Source organism: Conger conger, chromosome 8, assembly GCF_963514075.1.
Source record: "Conger conger chromosome 8, fConCon1.1, whole genome shotgun sequence".
NCBI lineage: Eukaryota > Metazoa > Chordata > Actinopteri > Anguilliformes > Congridae > Conger > Conger conger.
In genome coordinates, this window is record NC_083767.1 from 21199555 (window position 1) to 21221601 (window position 22047).

The 22047-nt window shown below is 39.7% G+C and overlaps 1 protein-coding gene across 1 annotated transcript in view; it reads left to right on the forward strand.

The window, feature by feature from the left end:
* The window catches only part of LOC133135837 (gamma-aminobutyric acid receptor subunit alpha-2-like), a 161923-nt gene that overhangs the window by 68669 nt on the left and 71207 nt on the right, over positions 1–22047 (forward strand). The window contains exon 7 of the mRNA XM_061253131.1: positions 13104–13247. Within this exon, the coding sequence (XP_061109115.1) occupies positions 13104–13247 (144 nt within the window). The remainder of the gene's footprint in view (positions 1–13103; positions 13248–22047) is intronic.

A 22047-nucleotide genomic window follows, 5' to 3' on the forward strand; every position in this document is an offset into this window, starting at 1 on the left:
ATGTAGAATTAAAAAAAATAAAGACCACTGCCATATTTAAAAATGCATCCATTTAATCCTACATCAGTTTCACTCTCTTTCCCTCCATTGGATCCCTTACATGGCACTGCATGTGGTGAAACCTCTGTAGGGTTGTGTGAGCATATTACGTTTTTTTTCTTTCCAGCTTGCTGTAGAAACATAGCCCGAAGTAAAAAAAAAAAACAAGGATGAAAAGAAAGTCAGACTTATTTTCATTGTGATCGAGGGTCTGTTTGTTTTTTTCATTTACTTAGCCTCAGGTTAGGATTTGGGAAGGGAAATCTGGTCTGAGATCCTATGGGGAAATTCACCGGAGAGCGCAACAACAGAAAAAAAACATGACAGCTCCATCACAAGATCATTTAAATAGCTGCTGACTACACAGGTTAGCTAAATATATGTTTGCTAGCTAGCTACGTGACCAACCAACCATAGGAGATGAAGTGTGGCCAACTTTACTGTTTAAATTAGCTAACATTACAGCATGATCAAAGCCAGTTACAAGCTAGCTCTGCCCATTTTGATAGCTATGATAGCTAGCCATGTAATTAATGTTGCGGTGGGCAATGAGAATGAACAGAGAAGATGTCATATCAGGATGTGCTAGCTGTTGATATCTGTAGGAAATGTTAAGGCAATGTTGTTTTCTAAGCTTGGCGGTGACAACTAGTCTACTGCTGTTGTTGGTTTAATGTATATGCTTTACAGAACTTACAATAGGTATTAGGATAACATAGCTAATTAGCTAGAAGTTGCTAGCTAGCTAGCTATTGCAATTAGCTTGTAATGTTAACGTTACTTTACCACCAAGCCGATATAGACTAGCTAGCTAAGCATCGAACTAGCTAGCTATCCCAACAAGACACGCCGGTAGAAATTTGATGGCTAGAATAGCAACAGACTAACCAGAGATGTTAAAGTATGGGTATGTAAAGACATTGTGTTACTTAGTTATTTTGGGAAATCATATCCTAGAGCAGCAGGGCAACTTAAGCCTGAAGTATAGATAGATAACGAGCTAGGTAAGTAACACATTAGTTGGGGTAACACATACATATTTATTTAAGTTGAATAGCTTCATTATAGCTTTGTACTGTTGTATTTCTAGCTACTAGAAACTAACAAGCTAGCTATCTATCAGTAGCTAATGTTAGCTAAGCTAACTGCCATCTTGAAAGAGGTTAGATATAGCCTGTCATGACAACGGATGCATCCCATTAGCCGGAAAGTGCATACTCCTTAAATCACTACCACCCTCCTCCATGCTGTGCCCCGGAAACCGATCTTTGTGGACTCCCTCCCTCCACTATCTAATTTCTCGAAGTGAAGGAACAAAACGGCTAAAACCAGGGGAGCCAATAATTATGGAGCTTGACTTTGGTAAAAAACGATCTTCTACAAAATGAATGTTTGATTTTCGTTGGTTCAATTGAAACATTCATATAGTACATAATTTTTCACATGTTGACATTTTTGAGTTTCTCAATAATTATATTGTTTATATTTTGTGCATTGCCAGTGAGGGCTGCCAATAATTCTGTAGCCCACTATGTGCCCATGAAGTTGGGTAAACACCATATTAAGTGGGACAAGAATCCTAAAGAATTTGCAGAAGCCTGGGGTTGGGGGAGGTGGTTATACCCACGTGTGGTGGTGGTGCTAATTTGTTTTCCACGTTAATTAATCTTTATCTTCTTTCTAGCTGATTACACTACCAGTAGAACTATTCATTCTTTTTTTTCTTTCTTTTTTTTTGACTGAGGTACATTGGTGTAGCCTTTCTGCCTCTTAGATCTCTGTACATGACCCCACAAAAGGGGGAAGGGGAATAATTTGTTCAATGCAAATATATTATTCTACCCATTTATTCCCCTGAAATGCCCAGAGACCCCACATGGTCAGACCTCCTCAGTAAACAAACTTGCTAATGCAAATGTATTAGTCTCCAAGCTCTCAAGATTAATTGGTTTCTCATGTATTAGCCTGCAGACATCTCACTAAAACCTATAAAGGACAGACACGGCATTAGGAATAAGACCAAAATGTGTCACATTATTAATGAGCGCTTAGTTTATTATGAATTTTAACGTGCCAATTAAATTTTTCTCAAAAAGAGAGTTTAGCTGGTGTGGAGTTTCCCTGTAAATTGTGCTGGTTCCGCCACTTTTATTTGACCACTGTGAACCATGAAAGGCTCATTGTACAGAGTAATGAAATCATAGATGAATATCAATTGTTAAGACCAATTGATAATTTATACAAATGTATTTTTGTTCGAGCCTAGTCTGTTGTAGTATCAATATCAATATCAATATCATGTTAAAAAAAATTTCAGCACCTGAAGCACAACTACTACAGTTTTGCACTCAGAGATTTAATCGAGATTCGCCTGCATAACTGATTTATCTGGTGAATTTGAACATGAATTAAAAACTGATACCGTCTATATAAAACGATGTGTGTACATGCATGAACAATTTTACAAGGAACACTTTTGGCTGAGCTGTATTAGCCTGCCCGGTTCATAGTCTCTCGTTAGCAACAGTGTCCTCACCACACAGTCACAGGGGAGCACCATTACCACTGAAATGGAAGGAATTAGACTTCACACATACAAAAGCCAAAGCTGATCTGGAAGTAATTTCTTATTTATTTGTCATGAAAGTTGCACTGTTCAGAACATTGTGAGCTAACCATTGAGTTAAACCATTAAATATGTTACATTTACTATAAGTTAACACGACGATGCATTGTATTGGACAATGCTCACTTCAGACACAAATACCTTCTGTTCTAATGTTAGCTACAAGCCAACTAGTTCAAAGCCATTGCCAGCTAAGTCTTAGTAGCAACATTTCTGCTAACCGGAAAATGTAGAAATATAACATTACCTTTCCAATGGTCAGAAATATCTTGTCATCCTTTCATTTTACCCTGCCCGCACAAAAAAAACAGTCATTAGAAATGGTGCCAGAATGAGTGGTGCTGCTGGTGATATAGCACCACCTGGCAACAAGTTAGTGGTGCTATCACCGCCCAAAGCACCTCCTAGAATTTCTTACAAAATCACAAACTCTACTAGTCCTGAAATAAGGCTTATCACTACTCTTACTTAGACAACTGCAAGTTCAACACAATCACTAAACACAAAAACAACGTAATGTAACTGGCCAGAGACTGATAGATGCAACAAACCTTGGTGGTTTCCCCATTTTGCCCCTTGTTCAGAATATGAGCGACTTGGTTTACAGGTCGCCCAAGTGTACTAGGCTGTGGGAGGGGCAAGAGCTTCCCATTGTTTCCACTTTGTAATCTCGCGCAGCTACACACGTTCTGTTGAAGTGAAGAACAGTAATACACAATATAACATTTACAATATAAATTATTGTTTAGGTTCCTGTGGTTGTCCAGTGAGACTGATAATTATTAATTGCTTTCGCTAGTCAGCAATATCTTTCTCCATTGCTATCTTTCCAGCTACTGATCATCTCTCAATTAATAGATCACTGGCAATAGCCACCCAGTGCTGTATAAAATACAGCAGTATAGTATTGGGGTCGATGTGGCAAAGTTTGGCAGAGCAAAATGCATATATTTGCTATAACCGACCCTTGTGTTATGAGACTGATAAGTATCGAATGGCAATATGTAATTATCATGTAACATTTGTGCTGCTAAGCCTGGTAATGCTGTTATTTTTTCAACCTATGGGCAATTAATAACAAGATATTAAACTTGGCCATGGTCAATGCATTACAACAGACCTGGGGACTTGAGACTTGGACTCGAGTTGGACTCGAGTCACAAACATTGGACTAACTGCTTTGAGACTTGACTCGATTTGAGACTTTCCCTGAATGACTTTAGACTTGACCCTCGATTTGAGACTTTGCCTGAATGACTTTAGACTTGACTTGGACTTAAGTCAAAAGACTTAAAAACAGAAGACAAGACTCTCAAACAATATTAATAATTTAACACAAATGTTTACCCACAACAGTTACATGAGTTAACGACTTAGCGCACGGCCTTCTGCGGCTCTTCATTAATGGCATTTGGCAGACGCTCTTTTCCAGAGCAAGGTCCAGTCATTTAGACTACGCAGGAGACAATCCTCCCCTGGAGCATTACACGTACAACATGCCTAGAATTTCTTAATCACAATGATTAGTGTTCAGGTGTGCTTCCACAAGGTACAGGTGATGATGTTGTTACAAAATAAACTGATGAGTAGATGTAAGCTCATGGGGGGGGGGGGTGCATTGTTTTGTTATTTAAATATCTTGGTACGTACTGGTGTTCATGATCACGTCTATCTTAAAAGGTGCTCCATGACCTGTAGAATATTTTTTGAAAAATAAAGACCGGCCGGCGTATTTCAAAATGCATATATTGGTACAGCCTGCCGTATCCATAGCCACTTAAATAAATAAATAAACATATGGGTGTGTGCATGTGTGTGCATGTGTCTACCTAAGAGTTGAAAGACTGTGCATAGACTGGACCACCTACACCACAAAATAATTCTTGATACTTCATTTGTGCCTTGATCTGAAAGACTTGAGACGACCTGTTGAACTCAATGCTTTTGTCCTAAAACGATTGTAAATGACGTAATCAACGTAATGACATCACTCCATGGTGACGTATATTAAGGCGTGGTCACGCAACCACACAGTCACCAGTAAGATTTGGGTTGTTTCAGCACCTATAGTCATGGGCTATTGCAATGGCGAGCGTGCATCTTTTCGGACATTTAAAAGTCCAGGCTGATGGCGGTGGTGAATGGTGTGGGGAATCTTTTCTTGGTGCACTTTGAGCCCGTTAATACTAATCAATCATTGCTTGAATGCTACATATGTTATAATACTTGATAGTATGATAATGCACCATGTCACAAAGCAAAGGTCATCTCAATCTGGTTTCATGAACATGAAAACTAGTTCAATGTTCATCAGTGGCCTTCCCAGTCACCGGATCCAATAGAAGACCTTTGGGATATGGTTGAACGGGAGATTCACAGGATGAATGTGCAGCAGAGAAATCTGCATAAATTGTGATATCAACATGGAACGGAATCTCAAAAGAATGTTTTCAACATCTTGTGGAATCCATGCCACAAAGAATTGAGTGAAAGTGGAAGTTTTTTTTCACACTGAAAATATTTTCTTTTTGAGTGGATGCAGATCATTGTGGCTTTGGCTGGTGTGCTGAGAGTGCAAATCCCCTTTCATATTTGATGACAATATCACAAAAAATAATGATTCTGCATTGTTTTTCCTAAGCTATGTCTCGGAGGTTTTCCAAAAAGAACATTTGGACATTCCAAAAGTACCCATGGAAACTAAATTATATTACGGGTCATATGACTGCATTTTGCTTATGAAAGTATTGCTTGTATAATACTCCCCCCCAACCTGTCACCCTCCCCCTACCTTTCTGTCTCAACCTCCCTCTCCTTGCATTCTTTCCTCAGACAGCAACAGGTTGAGAAGATCATGAAAATACAATAATCACATTAATGAAATCTTGTATACCAATACACTCAGTGAGCACTTTATTAGGTATTTATTAAATTAATTGGCCTTATTGGCCTCCTGCTGCTGCAGGCTATCCACTTAGAGGGTTGACAGGTTGTGTATTCAGAAATGCTCTTCTGCATACCACTATTGTGTAATGCATGTATATTTGCTTTACTGTCACCAGCTTCGACCGGTCTGGCCCTTCTCCTCTGACCTGTCTTTTTAACACCATGTTTTTGCAGCAGAACTGCTGCTCACTGGATGTTTTTTGTTTTTCGCACAATTCTCTGCAAACTCTAGAGAGTGCATGAAAATCCCAGGAGATCCTTTGTCTGATGTACTGTATGCTCTCTCTATGTTGAATGTGCAAAATGTCAAAGTCACTTAGATAAGATTTCTTCCTCATTCTGACATTTGGTCTGAAAAACAGCTGAACCTCTTGACCATGTCTGTATGATTTTATGCATTTAGTTGCTGCCATATGATTGGCTGATTAAATATTTGGATTAACCAAGTTGGTGTGCTGGTGCACAGGTCTACCTACTAGAGTAGTCACTGAGTGTATATTCATTGAGGTCCATGGATTGAGGTTTTTAAACAACAAGTCAAACACATTTCACAATTTCACATGCTATTTATTATTAAAAAGCAGACTGGCTCCTTATTTATACGCATAGTGACTGTATTATGGGCGGCCTGTAGCGTAGTGGTTAAGGTACATGACTGGGACACGCAAGGTCAGTGGTTCGATCCGTGGTGTAGCTGCAATAAGATACGCACAGCTGTTGGGCCCTTAACCCTGCATTGGAGGATTATCTCCTGCTTAGTCGAATCAACTGTACGTCGCTCTGGGTAAGAGCGCCTGCCAATTGCCATTAATGTAATGTGGATTTAGATGTGGGTAACGGCAAATATATTTTTAGCTGTAAAATGTCAACCTTTTGGGCATACAATCGCTAGAACTGTTTTTGCCGCATCGCAACGGTATCAGTGTGCATATTGAAAATGCTACGGTTTTCTTACGCAGGCAAAAAATGCTGTGTTATTTTATCCAAGTCTAACAAAAAATGCACTATTGGAAATTTAATGTAATTTGCTAGAATGCTTCTAAGTCATCACTTCAATAACATGCCTGTGGTTGGTTCTTTGCTGAGCAGAAGTGGACCTCTGAAATCACACATTTATATCTTTATATATAAGGCCATCCTTGAGGAGATCCCCTATACCTTTGTAACCTACTTTGCTTTACCTCTAGTAGCTACCATACTAGGTCCACTACTGTAGACAGCTACTTCTAAAAATTCCCGGAGTACTCACTGAATTAGGAAAGACAGCTTTCTCTCACTTTGCACCTCTGGCATGGAATGGATTAACAGACCTTACCGACTGGTACCCTGGTTTCGCTTGCCAAATTTACATTTTTGTCACAGAACCCCTTGCAGGAACAGTGTTGTTTTCTGTAAATTGGGTCCCCACTGAAAAACAGTCAGGCATGCACTTTTATTATCATGTAGTCTATGTTTTTTGTATTTTTGTGTTATATACTGTATATTTTATTGCTGCTGTTGTCTTGGCCAGGTCTCCATTGTAAAAGAGATCTTGAATCTCAATGGGACTTCCTTAATAAAAAATAAATAAAAAGTTATGCTGTATTTTCTTACACACGGATGGGGTAACGCATATAGTATGCAACTGCATTACCAATACTGGTCAGAAAAGCTCATACATGGCCTTATCGTGTTCCAGAGAGCCTATACAAAATGTAGATAATAGCATTCTTATGTACAATTGCTTTTGTAGATGTATGCATTGCCAAGAGGGACAGCAATTATAATTCCTCCAGAGAAATTCTAAGTAAACAATGGGCATTCTATCGACATTTCTTCGAGTTAGTTTTGAATTAAAAAACGTGCTATTATGCATTTGGTTCTGCTGGACCCTTGCCATGAAAAGGACACTGGCATTATCTTATTTTCTATAGTATATGGATTTCCAAAATACAGAGAAGGCGAGGTCCTAGCACCCACATGTTACAAAATAAAGAACTGTTGTCGGAATAAATGAAAAAAAAAACCTCACCGTCCCAGCCCTTAAGGGGTTAATTAAGTTAATTCCCTGTTTGTTATGTTTTGTTGTTACATTTAAATTGTCAAATCTTTCTCACTGTCTTCTGGCGGCTGTATAACAGAGCTGCTATCGATGATCACTAGAGTATGAGTCTGTTGTTCTCACAGCTACTGTGGGAGCAATGCAGTGTAGTTAATCTGCAGTCACGGTTTATCTCTACATAAAACATTTCATTCCTATTACACCTTCTACTCACTGTCCCCTTACAAACCCCCTCACTGGCCCCTACCGCATTTAATTCCCCTTACACCCCCTATCCATCTTTTTACTGTGCCCTCACAACCCCCCTTACTAGGCCACCAAGCCATGGTTGAGCTGCAAAAAACACCCCTGTAAATAACCTTGCCAAAAAGCTTCAACTCAGATTATTTAGACCCCTTCACCTCTGACAACACCCTGCCACTTTCAACACTGCACCGGGACCAAGAGATGGGGAAAATGTATGCCATCCGAAAGCTCTGATTGCCACCTTTAAGCCAACTTACAGGCTTTCAGTGAAGTATAGATTCAGCGCACTGAACCAGCTACATGATATCCCCTGTTTTATCCAGGGTTGCATTCACGATACAGCTTTCATAGCTGCAGCCTCTTCTTTTAGTGGTAATTTTTCTTAAGATTTATACTGTATATGCCACATTAAAGTCTTGGAGCAAGGATACAGGATCCAGGGTCAGCTTGTCTGCTTTTTTCCAGTCTGCTGGTAAACCAAATAATCCATCTCATCTTTGTCTCTATTTGACCATTTTAACTATCCTCGCCAGTCCTTGGGTTTGAAGAGTGCTAGAAAATTTCTAAGGTCAGAATTTAGTGGCCCTGACTTGTAGGTCCAATCTTCGAAATGGTTCAGTACACCTTCTGCATGAGTGCAATCATGGTCCTTTTGAATTAGTACAGGTTGGGGGAGGGGGGTGACATTTTTTTTTATAAAGAAAAGAAAGGATTCTGACAGCCAAGCTCTACCACTAACAGAAACAGCATATGGCAGCTACATAGTTCTACAAATTCAGGCTATTTCAAGTGGCATACAGTCCCGTCCAAAACTATTGGAACAGTAAGGTTAATTCCTTTGTTTTTGCTATACACTGAAGACAATTGAGTTTGAAGTCAAAATAAGAGATGACAGATCTGAATTTCAGCTTTTTTTTTTTCTGGCATTTTTATCTCAATTTGTTAAACAACATATCACCTTTCATATCAGACCACTCAATTTTTAGGTGAGGTTTTAGCCTTGGCTTTTGCCTGTAAAGACTGCATATATGTTAGAAAAGATAAACCAACATGAAGACCAGAGAGCTGTCTTTTGGAGAAAAGCAATCCTTTTTGAAGCTCATCCATTGTCCAAACTTTGGGTATAGCTTGTACAAGAACTTGGAATGTACTGAAAAAGAAAGTTTTTTGTTGTCTTGTCTTCCCCACAAAGGAAGTAGAGAATTCCTCCATCAATTATTCGTTGATTTCCTATCAGGATACTTTATTCTGTATTTTTTTGTTTTCCGATATAGGAAGAAGAAGAAAAAATAATGTGTTGTTTACTACCCAATTTTTGCCCAGGGAGAAAATGTCACCCTTTTCGCCCAAGTGGAACAAACATCTCGCCCTCGGCCTATTTCAATCCCACTGTCTCCATCGTGAGGCAGATGGACAGACTGGGCTCATTCCAATATTTTTGGAGATCAGTCAATCAACATCAATCATCATTAATCATTCCAACCCATTCAATATTCCTTCTTAGGAAGTGGAAGTTAGGAACTAACAATCTTGCATTTGAGCAAGGAAACATGAGTGAATCCTTTGCGGAAGTATTTTTTGGAAACTGTGACATATAAATGATGGACCTGTAAATCCACCTCTCCCCATCAGCCACGCATCTGCCAACTGACGTGGCTTCGAGCTGACTTTTACAGTTCACGTTCCCTCAATTTCCCTATCTTCACTTCCTTTTCTAACCTCTTTTTCTAGCCTCTCCTGATGGAGCAAGGAAAATAAAAAAGAGGACAAAAATAAACGACTGAACCCACGAGAAATGTAGGACGAGAAATGTGAAGCTGAATCCGTTATACGTATCTGGGTGCAGCACTGAGAAACGGCACAGTGATGCTGCCGGCTGTCTTGGTTAGACGCCATCCCTCGGGGTACCCCTAGCCATCCGGTCCAAAAACAGAGGGAAAGCAAAAAGGCTGGGGTGAATGAGAGGCTGGGGGGTGGAGCTATATCCGATCGTTAGCTCCCCCTCCTCCTCCTCCTCCCATCCCCGTGAGGCCTGTTTGGGAATACACTCACAGATTTGATCAGCCTTCCCAGACAGAACTGAAAGAGCGGGGGGGTGGTTCCTTAACAACATATAGCCACCACAGGCTTCAGCTGGGAAGCTGAGAAGCTATCTAAGCGCTGCCATTAGTGTTCTTTTTTCTGTCATCACACATTTTGGAGATTGAATTATAGCCTATTTTTGTAGCCGACAGTATCCTTCAACTTAATTATAAGTACATTACATTATCTTAAATGCCATAGTGCACATTTTATGTAATGTGAAACTCTTCCATGTTTGAGAGGGAATTGCATTCTGTTACATCGGGTAACACAGATGTGATTCTAGTCCTTTGTTGACCGGGAGTTCCCTTCACTTGAAGAGCATGATGAAGCTGTATTAGCCTCATAAATCTTTGTTGTGTGCAGGTCATATTTCCAGCTCACAGGATATTGTGAAATGTATTTTAATTTATATTTGAGGCAGTGCAGTGTTTTTTTTTTAAACATTGCCTGTGTGGGCGTTGGTAGGTTTGGGATGTCAAATAAGATTTTTTTTTTTTTTACATAAAAATGTGCTTGTTCACATTTGAATCCAATTTTCACCATATCAGAAGAAAGTGGATCCCAGATGAAATCAGGACTTCAAATAACGTTCAGTCCATAGCCAAAGACAGAATATGAATCTGTTTTTCAATCACCCTGCTAATACAGACTTTATGCAAAATGCACATTCTGTTCAACCCCCTCTGCCAATATCTTATTGTAAAAATACGATTAAATCCCTCAAAAAAAGCTGCACAATGATAATCCTGCCCAGTCACAAGTGTTAAAAGGTACAAGGCACAAGTGCACCTGGTACAAAGGAGCACATAGTATATCCCAATATAGAGAACACATTCGGTAGTTTCTTTACACCAGCTTCTTTTTTTTAATTATTATTATTTTTTTAATATATTCCTATATTCCAGTGGTAAATTTCAGAGAGAGAGAGAGAGAGGGGGAGGGAGAGGGAGAGAGCGAAGGAAGAAAACTTGTTGGAGCTTGAATGGATAGTATGGAAAAAGGGAGAGAAGAGGAGAAAAAGTAATAGTAATAAAAGTAAAGATGAGGAAAAAATAAAATAAAATAAAAATGGATGGATTAGGATATGGCATTGCACCATTTACACCAGCTTCTTAATGTAAATATTTTATCAGCCAATAGTCTTTTGGCAGCAACTAAATGCACAAAAGCATGCAGACAAGAGATCAAGTGGTTCAGCTGTTTTTCAGACCAAATGTCAGAATGGGGAAGAAATGTGATCTAAGTGACTTTGACCTTGGAATGATTGTTGGTGCCAGACAGAGTGGTTTGATCTCAGAAACTGCTGATCTTCTGGTATTTCCACACACAACAGTCTCTAGAGTTTGCAGAGATGGTGAAAAAAAAAAACATCCCGTGAGCAGCAGTTCTGCGGGCAGAAACACCTTGTTAAAGAGAGAGGTCAGTGGAGAAGGGTCAAAGCTGACAGGGAGGTGACAGTAACACAAATAACCACACATTACAACAGTGGTTGTTATATACGGTTCCGAAGACCCAAACACAGACATGGGGATATTCCAAAAATGTATTTATTAGTCCAAATCCAAAGCCAAGAGATCACAAGACAACAATGCCAAAATGAGATGCAAAAGAAAAGTCGAAAAAACAAGCAGGGGTTAAAATCCAGAAGATCAGAAGGCAGAGGTACAGAAGGGCTAAATATCATTGACATATCTCTATTAGTAGTTGTTAGTAAGTATACAACATTAACTTGTGAGAGAAGCAGGAAGTAAGGAACGCGAGACTGGGAAGGAATGTTGAAACCCAGAAATCTCCGAAACCAAATAGTGCAGCACACAGACAGGGGAGTGACTCGGGCATCAGACATCACAGGGGATGACGAATTCAATGGACTGTAATGGCAAACAATAAATCAGATATGAATGATAATAAATAACAAGAATAACACTAAACAAACAGACAAAACTCAAGAACATTACAGTGGTATGCAGAACAGCATCTCTGAACACACAACGCGTCAAACCTCTTAAATTGATAGGTTACAGCAACCAAAGAAAATATAAGTCTAATAAAGTGCTCAATGAGTGTATATGTATGTAAATAAATAAATGTACCCTTCAATCATGGCCATGGTTTATTAACATAATGGCTGTGAGCAAATTCATGATTCTTTCTAAGATATGTTTAATTAAATTTCATACTTGCATGTGCAGTAAACAAACTTTAATGTAAATTTTTTTGGAAGAATTTCTATTGCAGAAACCAAAATATGATGCTGCCTCTGGCCTGTGGTGAATGCATCATCCACATCATCAGCACTGTGTAGCATGAATGTGGTGTATCTTATTTCAGCTTCAGTTGTTATTGTGTTATTGTGCCAGAATTCCTATTCATTCCATATACATGTCAACAAAATCATTTTATAAATGTGTAAGAGAGGTTGTGTTTAGATTATGGCCTTTGAGGGAGGATCAGTGCAAGGCCCCTATGTCATTATTTTGTTTACAGTAATGCTGCTGCCCTCAAACATCAAAGTCACAGATACTCTAATCCAAGCTTGCAATCTTTGGGCCTGACCTCCTGCAGTTTGTCACTGAAGAGACACCAGAATACATCGTTATTTATGGAGTTTATGGAGTTATTTAAGTTTGAATGTAATTATTAATCTTTTCAACTGTCTGCTTCTTAATTAATTCATACTGATCTGATGGAGATAGTTTGTTTTGACTTATTGGTTGATTCCACCAGTTTAATGTAGACTGGCATATCAAAGAATTTAGTGATTGAATTGATAATTGTCATTCGCAATAATTCTTATTAATTTAAATCACGTAAAATATATTTTATATGTAGGTTAAGTGAGGGGTTCTACCACTTATGTTCAGTATTCAGAGTGCTTAACATCTTAACTAGGGCATTGATTATTTGAATCTCTTTACATATTTATTTTAATATGTTTCCCCAACATATGGCAGGTTATAAGCATTTAAACCCCAAGCCAGTGGGTTATGTGGCATCTAATTTTCAGATGCTATGAAGCATTTCATCAGATATTTATTGCGCAAAAGATATTTGGACTTTAAAACACTTTTAGTTTCCCCTGCTTTCTAACCTGTCCGGTTTTATTCCCTGCTGCTGTAGATGCCTACACAATGGCAGAGGTGACGTATTCGTGGACCCACAACGCCTCAAAGTCAGTCGTGGTTGCAGAGGACGGGTCACGGTTAAACCAGTACGATCTGCTCGGACAGACGGTTGGGAAGGAAACCATTAAATCAAGCACAGGTAAGCAGGGTGCATACACATCTAAAGCAGGAAAGTGTAGAACTCCCACAGGTCAATCACGTTATAAGGTCCGTAGAACAAGCGACCCAGATGCGAGACTAAGGTGTAGAGTTTATAATAAAAGTCTTTATTATTAAGATGCAGGTCAGACAGGCAAGGGTCAATAGCCAGCAAACAGCAAACTGAGGGGTATAAATAAGACAGGTAACAAGAAGGAATGGCAATCAGGTGTGGGAAGTGCAGGAAGTGAACCACAGGTCAAATGAATAAATGAAGTGAACAAACTGACAGGGTGGCTACAGTGTGCACAGAGGTAACAAAAACACGGAAACAACTTAGAATACAATAAAGTGAAAACACGAAACCTAACACACGTCTGTGTTACCAACTGTAAAAAAACCCAAAGCCAGACTACAGGTCTGACACAGATTAAAATTTATCAAGCCAACGTCACCAACTGTGAGAGTGGTAGCCTACCCATTTCTACACACAACCATGTGTGCGTTCTCAGTCAGTGCATTGATGGGACTTTGTAAACTACCAATTGCACGAAGGTGATGGGCTCGGATAACTGAATAAAGTTTTTACACGTTGACGCTTTATGGACGTATCTGGGCAGATGTGCTTACTCCATTGCCTGAAAACCCCAAGAAAGTGGTTGCTCGGAGCCGTCAACCCATACAAAAAAGATGTTTAGAAAAATATGCCTAAAGTACTTTTTCTGAACAAAGTCCCAGGGAGTAGAGGTTACTTAAAATACACTTGCATTGTACTTTCCAGAAGTAAATCGTTTAAAATAATTAAAGTGTAACCTACCACTTTAGGATGCTGATCTAAGAATACATTGTATTCTTTCTGGAGCTTGTCTATGCAGCCTATCTGCATTATCAGAGGAAAATGCTTACTTGCGAGGGAGAAAATTGGTTTTGTGAGAGGTATGTAGTCGTCACAAGTTTATGTGCGATTTGCTAGTGATTGATTTTCGTGAAACGTGTTTGGATAAGATATTGCGATCTACGAGTGAAAATCCTTGCATCGCTTTCGGGCTCCATCTAATTTCCAAGTTGTGTTTTCCTCTCAAGCCCAAGTTCTTGAGCAGCACCCTGCTCGTAATCTCCAAGCACTGAAATCCAACTCTCTGGTCATAATCCTTCTTGTTTATCTGGTGCCTTTTGTCTGCAGCCTCAGAGGCAAGCTTGTAGGCCTACATAGCGGGAATAACAACCATCCTCTATGCTATCTGGAGAGGTTCCGAAACACAAGTCAGCTGGGAAGCAGGCTTCTCAATACTATTGTATTACACATTACGCATCTAGTGGCATTTTTCGCTTGGCCCAGACTCCCAAGCATAGAGAGTAAGGTTTGGTTGAACCTCTCTGACTGAGGGGCTCCCTGCGGATGATTTGCAAATCCCCATCAAGGACAGGAGTTTTCAGATTAACCGGCACTCAAAATCTCTTCCTTGATCCAAATCCAAAATGTACAAAATACTTCTCAACCAGGACCTTCGCAACAACTTGAGCTTTCTAGCTTATTGTTGGAAAGGACTGAGCATAGCATGTAAAATGGTTGGTGACCACTAACTACTTCCTTATGGATTCCATGGGACCTTGGCTCAAAATATGGTGCAATGGAGCAGCTCGGTGAGGAAGAGATTTATGAGTGACGTACTCTCCACAGTTTTTGATGTACTGTTCTACCTGTACTGACATCTTTGGCCAGAAGAATCTACTCCTCAGCTAGTCAATTGTTCTTTCTACCCCAAGGTGTCCTAGGTTGTTGTGCATGGACACCAGCACCATCTCTCGGAACTCCCTTGGTAGGACAAGCTGCCAATTTCCATATTTAACTGCCGAGATAGCAGCTCCTATAGCTACATCATCTTCCTGAGCTCTTTTTAGTTCCTGCTTGGACATCTGTCTCAAGCAATTCTAAGTGGGTTGGACAAGCATAGATGTCTGGGACACACTGAGGAGCGACTCCGAACTGATCTCCATACCTCAGCGGACAGTTAGAAGACTCAGGGCTGCATACTCACTGGCAGTTGGCCTTCCCACGAGACTGGGGTAAAGGGGAATGTGAAGCACAGGTTATCACCAGACTCCGCAGTCACAAAAGCATGTTCAAGCACTTCCAAACACCTTTCAGGACTAATATCTGTATAAGAACAGGATACGATCTCTATACAGATCTATCTTGGTAGACCCGGATGTGCCTTTGTTGTGTATCTTGTGACAACACTAGTGTACAAGCGATTGACTATGTGATGCACATATCCTGAGTTCTATGTCAATGTTAGTGAGTCAAAGAGGATGCATGTTAAAACAAATGCAATTTGTTGTCCAAAATGTTCAATAATAGCAATATGCAATGGTGCACTGCAAAATGTGTGTAAAGAAGGGCTATAAACAAATGGCACACAGGAGGTTGTATTAGCCAGTCTCCCAGAATCAGTCCACAATTTCTCTTATATACCAAAGGATCAAAGGAAAACAATACATCATCATGACATCAAATGACAACAAATGACAGACAATGATCCTGCTTGCTTTATCTCTGTATTACCTATTGTTCCTTTTTAAATGGTATTCCAAGATCTTTATTCAGTGCCCACTGTACCACACCACAAAGGTCACCAACCTGTTCCACATTACATCAGCTTTCCAGTGACACTGAACATGATTATATTGTTGGCGATATGGAAAATCTAAGGTATCTAACTAACTAGTTCTAGGAGCATTCCGCTTAGGTGGCAGAATTACTACAAAGGTAATTGTAACAAGCATGATTTGATAACAAGAGACTGTGTGTAAATTAGTGGAGCAGATTTTTTGGGATGTCAACGTACCTGTATTGATGTGACTACAGTGGGCGAAAAAGAATGGACACCCACCTCCAGTATACCATGTACATTCAGATGTGGAAGAGTCACTGTTCTTGGATGTCTGGGTCTTCAGCAGGAGACAAAATGTACTTGGAAATACAGTCCCTTCCAAAAGTATTGGAACAGCAAGGTCAATTCCTTTGTTTTTGCGATACACTGAAGACAATCGAGTTTGAGGTCAAAAGAGCTACGCAAGATGACAGATCGGAATATCAGCTTTTATTACCTGTTTTTTTTTTTTTTTCAGTTCAAACAACTTAGAACATATCACGTGTATCAGACCACCCAATTTTAGGTGAGAGAATGTACTGGAACATGGGACTGTTAGACTGATTGGTTAAATAATAAATAGTTCTGAATGTCTACTCTTGGGCTTTGCCTGTGGAGACTGCATTTGTGTTAGGAAAGATAAACCAACATGAAGATCAGAGAGCAGTTTTTTGGAGAAAAGCAAGCTATTTTGAAGTTTAGAAAAGGGAAATTGATCAGAGCCATTGCACAAGCATTGGGGATAGCTTGTACAACAACTTGGAATGTCCTGAAAAAGAAAGAAACCGCTGGCATACTGAGCAACAGATATCGAACAGGTCGACCAAGTAAAACAACAGCAGTTGATAATAGAACCATTGTGAGAACTGTGAAGAAAAACCCCAAAACAGCAGTCAGTGACATCACAAACAATCTCCACAGAACAGGGGTGAAGTTATCTCAATCAGCCGTTCAAAGAAGACTTAGAGAGCGGCAATTTAGAGGGTATACCACAAGATGCAAAACACTCATCAGTAGTAAGAATCGAAAGGCAAGATTTGCAAAGAAGTACATAGATGAGCCATGGACTGATGAGACCAAGATTAACTTCTACCAAAGTGATGGAAAGGCCAAAGTGTGGAGAAAGAAGGGATCTGCTCATGACCAAAACATATGTAGTCAGTGTATTGCAAAAACAAAGGAAATTGGCCCTGCTGTTCCAACACTTTTGGAAGGGACTGTATATAAGGAGGAGCGAAGAACCCCTGAAGAGACAGTTTTCCAAACTTTGACTCATTTCATATAAATATGTGGTATAAAATGAACCCACTGCAGCATGTTGGTGGAAGTGTGACCCTTACAAGATTTTCCGCCAATGTGGGATTGCTCAGATGAACCAGTGCAGACAGACACTTAAATACAAAGGCCCTGTAGAGAGGGTTGCGGTGAAGCGTCTCGGTGGATTCTGCTGGAAAATTCCACCACTCTGGCTGAGGCTGGCTTAGGGGAACGGCTATGGGCCCGTGCTACACTTGGGAGGGTCTGTATTCTGGGCTTGAATGATTTTGTTTTGTCTGAGAGCATTGTTGTTTTCGGCCGGCTGCATTCGGCCGGCTGCATTCTAATTGAGCATTACTGTATTTACATTGTTGTTCCGCTGTCTAGAGAGGATATTAATATATTAATTTTCTTTTATTGTTTTCACCTGTCTATCAAGCAATAACAGAACTTGACAGTAAATGTTTTGTGTTGAATTGGACATTACACAGAAAGTACGTTTGTTTCTTTAAGAAGCTCTCTTTTTCTAGTTTTATTTATTTACAGATCACAGTGTCTATGCAACTTCGTTGAACTCAGAAGACCAGGTCAATAGTCAATTTACCAGACTTGATTATTCTGTAGTCGCATATCAGAGATATCTGGTACAACAGCATGTATTTAGCAGGAACAGCCAGGTTGCATGCTGCTCACAGTTCAAGACCTTGTCAGCTCAGGTATTGGATTTCTTGAGACACTACAGGGACAGGGTTTGAAAAAACTGGGGTTGCCGACTGCTCTGGCCTAAACCGTAGTCGTGCGTGTGATACACATGTAACATAATTAAACTGCCATGCCCACAGTATTTTAAACACAACAGACAGGAGTTCAAGCATTTTGCCAGAGCTTGTGAACAACATGAGTCTAACCCTCAGGGAGTCTCACAGTCCAATGGGCAATCACTGAATCAGAAAAGCCTACTTCCTTAATGTATTCTCCCCTCTCTCATTGATGGAGACAGGGAATCTGTAGCAGCCAGATCGAGTAGTACCTTAGAAATATTACCACTGCATGTATGGGGGTTGGTCGGTGAGGTCAAAATACATTGATTTAAATATCTGAAGCCTTTACAAGAATGGTTACTAAAAATAATCTAGCATTATATAACTAGCTACTCTAATTTTAATATGAAGTTTAAATAATACAAACATGTTAGGGTAAGGAAAACATATTATGATACGATTATATGAAAATCGTAAAAAGGCCACGGAGACTTTCATTGCATTGGTGTATTTACACATTATGAATACAATGACGACCTGTATGTGTGCATGTAAAATTCTAATATTCAAATCAGTATGCTCAAAAGACAGGTTAATCTACTTATGTCATATAGCCTGGTACCATTTAAACATGGGCCATTAAGAGAAAATATGAATATGAAAAGTCCATTACAACATCTTCTGATTCCAAAAGAACAACTGATGTACCACAACGCTCAATTCTAACCTCACCTGATGGTAAAATCCTGTTCTAGTGAACTTTGATGGAACTTTGACTGGAGTCACATTATAGCACTTTATATCACGATATACCATGAAGTCCACGATAAATTAATATTGTTGTTTTGTGGGACTGGCTTAAAGAAAAAGACATGCCAGCTGATTCTATGCTTCAGTCTAAAATGGGAAGGGCTCCATTCAGTTGTATGGCAAGTCTGGAATACAGTGTCAAATTTCAATTAATTGCTTACTATTATTTTGCGAGCTAATATTAGTTAATATGGTATGCTAGTGAACCTTTCTTTGGGGATGATGCAGTCGGCTTTTAGTTGCAGCAGGAAATGTAAGGCTGCATGAAGATTTATTTTCTCAGCAACAGGGACGATTCTCCTGTTCGCATAGCATTTCATTTTACAAATTTGTTTCAAAGCTAAAAAATAAATTGTCCATCCCTACATTACGTTGGCATGGTAGCCATATGGCTTGAGCAAAAAGAGTGCTACTCCATCAGACAAAAATCTATTACTGTACATGCAAATGGTAACCAGAAAGGTTGTCATGTTTGTTGCAGAAACTTAAGCAGCTAACACTGAAAGAGAGAACTCTGTCTCACCTGTTATGTTCCATGTACTCCTTATTACCTTTATGTAGCATGTAGCTTGTTAAATTGGAAATCAGACAGAAGCACAATTTCAGAAAGTGTTAGAAAATAGTCATTACACCCCCTTCCTGCATACACACACTCACCCACACACACAAATTAGAGAACCCAGAGACTTTCTGTGCTGTGTGAGGGAGCTACAGTAGTCTTGTCTAATTGGATCGTGTGTGCTTTGCTTTGGGCTTAATCAAAGGAACAGAGTATGTGGGAAAAGAATGTGGTGCTTTGATGTAGAGTGTATCACTAATATCAGGCTTGGATTCATGTAACATTTACATCTCAAGTGAGGTTGAGACAGGGTCACCTACACAGCACAGGAGTTGTTAATGAGGGCACATCTCCCATGTCTTCATTAGCAATAAGACCAAATTTGTCAGGGTGCTCCCAAGTGGCAAGAACATTTCTTAATTAGTCAACCAAGTCAGAGCTATTGTTCCTCTGCAATGTGTAACAATAGGACAGTATGTATTATTATTAGTTCGAGATTATGTATGTTGTGTGAACTTTGAATTAATAAATGCAATTTAAAATATTATTTCATTCCATGATTTTTTAAGGCCAAAGCCAAAAATGTAATTTCCACAGGTTACTATTAATGCATTAGGTATATGCTAATGTATTCACTACACCTAATGCTACAGACCCATGAAGAACATGCTGATCATTTGTTTTTGTCTTTTTATGGGTTGATCATAAAACATTTTGAGTTTTTTGGGTTGTGTATCCTCATTTTGGAGAGCAGTGGGACTGAACTAATTTCCTAAAACTGGCTAATTGCGTATAATTTCAACTTGTTTGCGAGCTAAGAAATAATAAGAAATAATGTAACTAACACCCCACCCCCCAGGTAACAACTTTCTTCTTCTTTCATGTAAAGTGGTAATTTAGAAGATAAATTACCCTTGCTAGATAAATCACATAAAACTAAAAAAGCTGTTATGTCGCAGGCTCCTGTCCCAAGGGTCTTCAAAGAGTTTGATGAGATAATCTATAAACCACTGACTTACATGTTTAGAAAGTTTACAGAAACTGGAGAAATCCCGGGTAAACTGGAAGCAAGTTAATACAATACCAAAGTATAAGAAAGGGGACCATACTAATCCAGGAAAAACAACAGGCTTGTCAGTTTAACTTGCATCATATGTAAAATACTGGAATCTATAGTTAGAAGCAAAGACATCAATTATAAATTAAATTGCCAAATTATCTGACAGGCAGAGCAACCTGTTGGATAAACTCACATGCAAATTAAAATGAATAAATGTTACATTACATTATTGGCATTTGGCAGACGCTCTTATCCAGAGCGACGTACAGTTGATTAGACTAAGCAGGAGACAATCCTCCCCAGGAGCAATGCAGGATTAAGGGCCTTGCTCAAGGGCCCAACGGCTGTGTGAATCTTATTGTGGCTACACTGACCGGGATTAGAACCACTGACCTTGCGTGTCCCAGTCATTTACCTTAACCACTATGCTACAGGCCGCCCCTATGTATTAAGTTTATTGTATTAACACAGATTCACGTCAAATCTATATACGGGTTCAACTACCTTAAACAAAGAAGTAACAAAGGCGAGTACCAGTCACAAAAGAAAATAAATGAAAGAAAGTGCCAAACCCCAGTGTGTGTCTCCCAAAACAGTCCCACCACATTGAGACGAAAGTTCCAAAGACCAGAAAAAATTTGAAAAAACTGCCACAGCAGCTGGAAGGCAGAATCCAAGACTCAGCAGCAGCATCAACCCTCCAAACTCCACTAGCTCGACTCCCTGTAAGTGTTGATGTGAAAAGCCATCCAAGTCAAGCGTTTTATCTGCTTAAAACAAAAGGAGGGGAGAACCTTGCCCTCAGCGGGGAACAGCTGGAAACTGGAACCTGGGAGAGGCAGAACTGACTAAGCTTAATTTAAAGTTCCCTTGTATTGCTAGAAGCAGGACTAAGCAGTATGACATTGTCATCAAAAGATTCATGATTGTAGTCTCTTTCTAAGGAGACCAAACATGAATATTATAAGAGGTGCACAAGCTCAGTTTTTTGTATACCACTGTAATGTGTGGTTATTTGCGTTACTGTCACCTTCCTGTGAGATATGGCCAATCTGGCCATTCTCCTCTGACATCTCTCATTAACAAGGCATTTCTGTCAGAACTGCTGCTCACTGGATTATTATTTTTTTTGCACCATTCTTTGCAAATATTAGAGACTAGTGTGTGTGAAAATCCCAGGAGATCAGCAGTTTCTGAGATGCTCAAACCACCAGCAATCATTGATCCAAGTCACTTAGATCACATTTGTTCGCCATTCTGATGGTTGATGGGAACTTTAACTGAAACTCCAGACCTGTATCTAAATGATTGTATGCATTGCACTGCTGCCACACAATTGGCTGATTATATTTGTCACGCCGGGGAGGACAGAGGAACCAGAAGCAGACACAGGGGTGTGGAAAAAATGGAAGGTTTAATGCAAGAGCAGGGGCAGACAGAGCGGAGTCAAAAAAACAAGTCAAGGTCAAAATCCAGGGGGTCAGTCCAAAAAGGCAGAGGTACAAATATCCAAAAAGCAAAGAAGAGTCCAGGGAAGCAGGCAGGGGTCAAAACCAGAAAACCAGATAAACAAGGGCAAGGACTCAGGAACAACGGCAAGGGCAAGGGCAAGGACAAGGAAACAAGGAGGCTAGAACTGGGGGAAGGAATCAAGGGCTCAGGACAAGAAAACAGGACAAGACGAACTAGCAGCGTGCAAC